This window comes from Microtus ochrogaster, chromosome 4 (assembly GCF_000317375.1).
Source record: "Microtus ochrogaster isolate Prairie Vole_2 chromosome 4, MicOch1.0, whole genome shotgun sequence".
Classification (NCBI taxonomy): Eukaryota; Metazoa; Chordata; class Mammalia; order Rodentia; family Cricetidae; genus Microtus; species Microtus ochrogaster.
The window spans coordinates 88,426,573-88,434,258 of NC_022011.1; the positions used below are offsets into that span (position 1 = coordinate 88,426,573).

General features: G+C 40.3%; 1 protein-coding gene across 1 annotated transcript in view; it reads right to left on the minus strand.

Annotated features, from left to right (window-relative positions):
- Window positions 1–4,839: 4,839 nt before the first annotated feature.
- Neurod1 (neuronal differentiation 1) overlaps window positions 4,840–7,686 on the minus strand; it is a 4,295-nt gene continuing 1,448 nt past the window's right edge. The window contains exon 2 of the mRNA XM_005346632.1: window positions 4,840–7,233. Within this exon, the coding sequence (XP_005346689.1) occupies window positions 6,152–7,222 (1,071 nt within the window). The 5' untranslated portion in view covers window positions 7,223–7,233 and the 3' untranslated portion in view covers window positions 4,840–6,151. The remainder of the gene's footprint in view (window positions 7,234–7,686) is intronic.

The following is a 7,686-nucleotide window of genomic DNA, read 5'->3' on the forward strand; positions in this document are numbered from 1 at the left end:
ACAGCCCTAAATACAGAATAATAGGAATGCCCAGAAGAGTGATAAAGAAAAGAGAAAGGGGTGGAATGAATTCAAGAGAATGCTGAATCTGTAAAAGGGAAAACCTGGTCTGAAGACAGTCTATCATACTTTCATCTTTTTATCCAAGTCCCCAATTACATTGAACCAAACGGTACAAATATAAATGAGTGAATCAATCAATAAATAAGAAAGAAAAGAGAACTGCTAGCTCAGGATTTCTGATTATCAACAGGGAGAGAAACTCACACAGTCTAAGAGACCCGTTGCAATTGTTCTCTCGTATAGAATCAATGTTCGTGGGGATGAGCCTCGCTTTTGGTAGATACCGTTTTCGGTGGATTGATTTACGGCACTGTGATGTAGTAATAGGAGCGGCGGGGCTGCGTCCCCATTACCCCGGCTGCACCCCGGCCGCCTCCGGCTAGCTTTACCCGAAATAATTACACGGACACTGTATTCTTTTAAACACTGCTTGGCTCTTTAGCTCTAGCCCTTTTCTCGGCTAACTCTCGCACCTGGACTAACCCATTTCCAATCATGTGTGTCGCACCCCAAGGTGCGCTTACCGGGAAGATTCTAGCCTACGTCCATCCTGGGTCGGAGCTTCATCGCGTGTGCCTCAGAGAGCAGAGCTCTCGCCTCTGCTCACAAGAGTGGAGCATCGTCTCTCTCTGAGGCATCTGCCCCCGAGGAGAGCTGTCGAGTCTCTGAGCTCACTTCCTCTTCCTCCCAGAGTTCTGTTCTGTTTACTCCTCCCATCTAAGTTCTAACCTATCAGGGCAAGCAGCTTCTTTATTTAATCAACCAATGACCTTCCTCCATCACTGTGATAATGGCAGCAAGAGAACAATAGAAAGCTCCATCCAGAGCTGGAAAAGTCTGCTGTCTGGACAACAAGACAGGTAGTTTAGACTAACCTCAACAAGCAAATAGACATCACTGCATAGAGCAACACTCCAGCAAATGAAGGAAGGAATGATGTAAGCGAGTATTTTGGGTACAATTGAAGGTGTCGGCTACATTAGATGAATGTCAAAAATGTTTGAGGAAGTAGCTTTAAATGAGAACCTAAAAACAGAAAGTTTCAAACATAAATACCAGACATAGAAGTTTCCTGCTAGTTCCCATCTGTAATTTAAGACCCAAGACAGTTATGATGATCCCTGGTACAAATGAACAAAAAGCACTGAACACTGACCTAGTTTGGGCAGCCATCTTCCTGATGCGTTATCCTTAATCAGGAAGTCTACATCAGTGTTGGCTTTGACTTTTCCTACCAATGACACCAACTTCTCAAATAGACTAGATGAGCATACTCTACTCTTTTCTCAATATCATTTTCATTGGACCTATCACTTTGGATTGTTTCAAATCTGGAGGCTTATAGAAACGGTTACTGTCAATATCCTTTTAAATTGCAGATCCCTAAATTAGTTTGGCAATAGTATGTACGTGGCCAAATCCACACTTAATGTGTCTAAAGATTTAGTCCATCATTAACATAACATTCTGCATTTCAAGGCATTGGTAAATTAACAATTTATTCAGAACTCCCCAGGGACTGTGGCCTTGTCAGTGCCACTAGCTTGGCTACACTGTTAATTCCATCAGAGCCGTTTGAACCAAGGGTTAGTGTATGAGGGAGAGAGTGCATGAGTCAATTGCCAGCACAGAATTCTTCCTAACATAACAAGGCATAGCGTCTCAACTTCTGAGTGCAGACAGTGCAGACTTCTAGCCGAGTGGTTCCTGACAATGGTGTCCTCTGAAACATAATGCCTGGCCAGGAGCCAGTGGTTATGCCACCATACAAATCACTGCTCATCTGACTCCAGTGCCTCTTTGCAATGACGATGTGAGTTCCCAGTCCTGGTGCCCAACAAGATGTTACATTGGCTCTTGGATTTTTTTCATGGATACTTGGACTGAAATTTTTATTGAAACAATTTTCAGGAAATAGGAGATGATGGATGCATAAAAAAAAAGCAATGAAGAGGGATTTAATGTAACTTCAAAAACAGCTCTGTTATTTTCATTTTCTATTTCCCATTAGAACAAAATCACTCTGTTTTTGAAACCTGGTTTATTAATTGTTTAATAGTTATTTTCACTTTAAATTTCTCATATAATTATAGAACTAAAACAGCTCGGTTCAAACTGTTAGCTAATGATCCAGATATCATTTCAGTAATTGCAAAATTTAGGCATCTTGCAGAAGATGCATCAGTTTTATAGGAACTTATATAGACATTCAAATGGTGAAAACATACTGATGTTTTCATCACTAAATTATACTACTTAAAATTTTACTGTAATGTTATTTTCTTGCAATATATTATAAGCATAAAAATTAGTAAGCTAGCTTGAAAATGTGATCTTCCATGAACAGTCCTAGGTAATTATCTTTTTAATGGCTGAAATAGATACAGGATATTATATAAAATCGAAATTGATATAAATGAAATCTAAGTTTTATGGAGTCATCCTATTCAATTGGAATTATATACTAGTTAAACTATTTAACCAAACTTCGTCTCCGACTCTAAAATAATCTTTCAACTCTAAATGCCAGCTTCTTCTAGGGATAACTCCTCTAGGAGTGTTAACATTAAAAGATATAAGCATTTTCAATGGTGGGAACAGCAATTGCTCAAAAGGAACACAGAACTCAAACACTGAAACAAGCAGCACACAGTAAAACCGTAAGGATTGTTTTTTCCTGGATACAGTCAAGGCTATCAGAGTTCTTTCTTTTTCTTTCTGTTTTGACTGGTCTTCACCAAGCAAACTGTTTTCTTATCCACTCCACATAAGAACTAACCAAATGTAAAAACTGTAAAAGCCTCTTTAAAATATGGTTAATAATTCATAAAAGAAATGAGGGAGATAATTTAAAAGATGTCTTATGGTTTGAAAAGGCCTTCCAAATATTCATTAAACATTTAAGTAAGTAGATGTGCAGAAGATGTTTCTGACACTGGCGCTGGTTCGGTGGTATTTCTCTCATCAGATGGAAGTGCTGTGTGTTATGCAGAGTGCATGTAGTTCATTCATGCATAAACAATATCATTTTCATAAATTAAAACCTCCCCTGAAGAAGGAACATCTGTGCCTGCCTTTGAATAAAAGATGGTGGCATGTGAGCTACTCCCTGACTGACTGAAAGAATCCCTATGCTTTAGAGTGAAATTATAAACACAAAATGAAAGACAAAAAGAACGAAACGGAACCTTCATCCTTCGTTTCTACCTTTAGCAAAACCCAGAGTCTAGCTTTCATTCCTTTCTGTTTTAAATGTCGAGGTTCTCAAAGCTCTGCTCTGGGTTCTTCTGTTCACTATAGCAACAGTTTTTAGTTTACATGGAGTGCCTAATTTTAATTACAGGTGAAACTGAGCTGCTTAATAGATCAGATCCGACCTGAATGTTCACTTCATGGTTTCCTGTGCTGGCAGGCAGGAAGTATTAAAATACCAGCATTATGTCTCTCAAAGTCAGAATGGGAGAAGAAGCCAGGCTAGGGGAAGCAACAGCTTGATTCCTAAAGAACTGCTCTGATTCACTTGGAAAGAGATTGCTGTATGTGGAATAAAGTTGGGGCCAACGTAAATGTATTTCTGTGTGTGATGAAGGCTGATGGAAAACATGTGTAAACGATGTATGTTAGATTACACTCATTTTTTGAACGTTGCAATGTCCCTTACTGCTGCTGTCGCAGCATGATGCAACCCCATTGGCAGTGTTATTACGATGGCTTATTGTTCCTGTCCATTAGATTACCCACATTTTTCTGGAGCAGCTTGCTAAACGAGGTCAGCTTTCTGGAACCCTTAAATCACCAATGAGGAGATGAAAGGAACATGGTCGGGAAGGGAGGTAGGCATCCAAGGGGGCCTTCCAAAGAGAGCAGGAACAATGGAGTTACTAAAGACAGTAATCAGAGAATCACAGTAGAGCCAGGGCACAACTGCCAAAATGTTACTCCCTAGGAATCCAGACTGCCAGTCATTTCTCATGGGAAAAGAAATGACAGACAATTTTTTAAGTTGACTTACCAATGGAAAGATGTTAAGTCGTGGGGAGTGTGTGTGTGTGTGTTTACGAAATCAAAATTCAAAATACTAGGGCTGCAAAGGAGACTGGGGAGCAATATACTTTCCTGAAACAGAATACAAATAGTATATTCTTATGTACAAAAAAAATCACTAACACTTCTGTGGAAAATTATTGAACTCATCTCAAGACACTTATAGAGCAATTAGAAACGGCCACATTTTCTGTGAATCTTTTAATTAATTAATTTCCCTATAATATCAGATAAATTTTGAAATTATATCACTGTTTTGAAAGAAAACTATTGAGTTCGGGAAAATTTAAAGGTAATAGAACCCTAAGAAAATATGCAAATTGTTTGTTTTAAAAGTGTAAACAAACAATTAAATTAGTTTAAACAAATTAAACTAAGGCATTTTTGTGTTTGTGGCTAATAACTGAGTAAATCCACCTTAAAAATAAAAGAAACAATAATTTCAACAAATAGTAACAAAAACGTGGGCAAAAAAAAAAAAAAAGAGTCTACCCAAATCTAAAGAAATGTAAAGAAAAGGCACAATTGTTTGTCCAGTTTCCTATGCTGCCCAGTATTCCAAAGACTGAAACGGTAACTAGATCTATTATCTATGAAGAAGTGATGACTCCCTAAGCATGGTGACTTTTCCAACTAGTTCTGGGCATTGTTAACTCAGCAAATGCAGAAGCCGATCCCCCTGGGTACAACTGTATCCTTTAAAAACCACTTTTGGGAGAAACAAAACAATTGTTTGGATTTTCAAGACTATTTTTATTGCAACTGCATGAGTGTTCTCTAAATTGTGCATCACAGCATAACACACAGGATTACAAACAAGATTACAGTACAGCTCAGCTCCGGTAGGACCAGCATCACACTGCAGACAGCACTTACTCTGGACTGCGTTTTCACATGCGATAGCTATTGTTCTAATTAGGAATTCAATGATTTGAGCTTTATTTACGCTACTGTACTACCTGACTACATAGGTATAAATCCAACAGTAAGTAACAACTTGAATAAATTTAGGCTCAGATTTATTACATGAATAGATGACAAACCCCACCATTTGTTGGACTATGTATAAAATCATGCATTTATATTTTCTGGAAACATCAATAGCTTCAGACACTCCGTAAAATCATGGAATTCAAAGAAAAGACTAAAATGAACAAGTGCAAATTGTATGTGATAGTCAAGCAGCTTTTGATTTAAAGGAGTGTGTGTTGGCATTTATTTATAATATGTATATACAAGCTTGTGCAAGTCATGAATTGATATGTTTTGATAAGGAATGCATCTTTTTTTATCTTCTTGAGTGTTATGGATCTGGTTTCTATTTTAAGGAGAAGGGACGACTTTAAAGTGAAATGGATTACTCAAATTGTGCAATTTGTTTTGTGTATTTTTTTACAATTAGAGAAGAAAGAAGTGCTAAGGCAACGCAATAACTTTCTAAGCACTTTTCTGCTGGTTTAAATTAGTTAAATTATTTTGTATAAATTAGATATAATTCTACTTTTCTGATATGTATAAAAATTGATGAAGCTGCATGGTTTTAAAATAGGAAATCCACACTATAAAAAGTCATTAAAAATTCTGTACAAAATCACAACAAAATAATTCGGCATGGGAAAGGTAACAAGTAGTAAAATGCTGGTTGAAAAATATAGATTTATATATATTTTAATTGGCCCATTACTAGTTTAAAAATTGCATAGATCCTAATTATTGCTTGTGATTTTTTTTATCCCGATCAGATAATTAATATGATCTGAATACAGCTACACGAAATTCGTGGTACACATTTCCTTTTTTACTTTACTGTATTGTTATTATTTTTAAAATATAAGAGCTATAGAAAACAATACATAATGTGAACAGGAACTTTGATTCCCTGTCTCTTCCAAAGGCAGTAACGACAATAAATACATATATCACTTGAAGCTTCGAGTATTTGCCCTTGGCAGCAATCATAGCAAAAAGGCTGCCTTCTGTAAACACGACAGTCACTGTAAGCACAGTGGGTTCGTTTCCCGGGCGTGGTGAAACTGATGTGCCTCTAATCGTGAAAGATGGCATTGAGCTGGGCACTCATGACTCGCTCATGATGCGAATGGCTATCGAAAGACATAATATTGTCTATGGGGATCTCGCAGCGAGGGGCAGCGGCACCGGAGAAGATTGATCCGTGGCTTTGGGGCCCTGCCAGGGTCGCTGCAGGGTAGTGCATGGTAAAGGCATAATTTTTTTCAAACTCGGCGGATGGTTCGTGTTTGAAAGAGAAGTTGCCATTGATGCTGAGCGGCGGGCTAAGGGGTCCGTCAAAGGAAGGACTGGTGCAATCAGTCAGGGGGCTCTCAAAGAAGGGCTCCAGGGCAGCGCTGTAGGCGTGTGGCGGCGGCTTGACGTGGAAGACGTGGGAGCTGTCCATGGTGCCATAGGGAGGGCTCGGTAGCCCAGGGGACTGGTAGGAGTACGGGTGCATCGGAAAGGAAGCGCTGGCAGTGGGCAGATGAGGGGGCATGTCCGGGTTCTGCTCAGGCAGGAAAGTCCGGGGGTTGAGCTGCAGGCAGCCAGCGACCAGGTTGGTGGTAGGCTGGGACAAACCTTTGCAGAGCGTTTGAACGAAGGAGACCAGGTCAGGGCTTTTGCCTGAGCGCAAGATCTCTGACAGAGCCCAAATGTAGTTTTTGGCCAAGCGCAGAGTCTCGATCTTGGACAGCTTCTGGGTCTTGGAGTAACAGGGTACCACTTTGCGCAGGTTGTCTAGCGCTGCGTTCAGTCCGTGCATGCGGTTCCGCTCACGGGCGTTGGCCTTCATGCGCCTTAATTTAAAACGCTCTAGGCGCGCCTTGGTCATCTTTTTCTTTTTGGGTCCCCTTCTCTTGGGTTTTTGATCATCTTCCTCCTCTTCTTCCTCCTCCTCTTCCTCCAGGTCCTCATCTTCATCCTCCTCTTCTCCTCCATTTCTCAGAGAGTCTTCCTCCGCATTCATGGCTTCGAGCTCGTCCTCCTTCTTGTCTGCCTCGTGTTCCTCGTCCTGAGAACTGAGACACTCGTCTGTCCAGCTTGGGGGACCTTGGGGCTGAGACTCGCCCATCAGCCCGCTCTCGCTGTATGATTTGGTCATATTTCCACTTCCTGTATTCAACAGGGAGGGAGGCAAGCAGAAAGAAAAAGAAAGAAGGAAAATGCAAAAAAAAAAAAAAACCCTACTAAATTTAAAAGTTAGATAAGCCTTCAACTCCCTCTCCCTAACCCTGCAGAAATGCATACGATTAGAAACACACAAGAGTCCGCTGCAAAATGGATGCCTCTAGGAAAAGTTGAACGCAGCACTTCATGCTGGCATGTTTGTGCCTCGCTGCAGCGTAGTAGAGACAGTGCTGGGGCTGTAGGGATGGCTGTGGGTACGTTTCCTAGTGATCAGCTTAAGTGTGTGCAGGGCGATTCGATGCCTGATCAGATGCCTGTGTTGAAATAAGTGCTGTATGCATGTTTTTCTGCAAGTGTCCCAAGTCACTCCCAACTCTCTCTCTCTCTCTCTCTTTCTCTCTCTCTCTCTCTCTCTCTCTCTCTCTCTCTCTCTCTCTC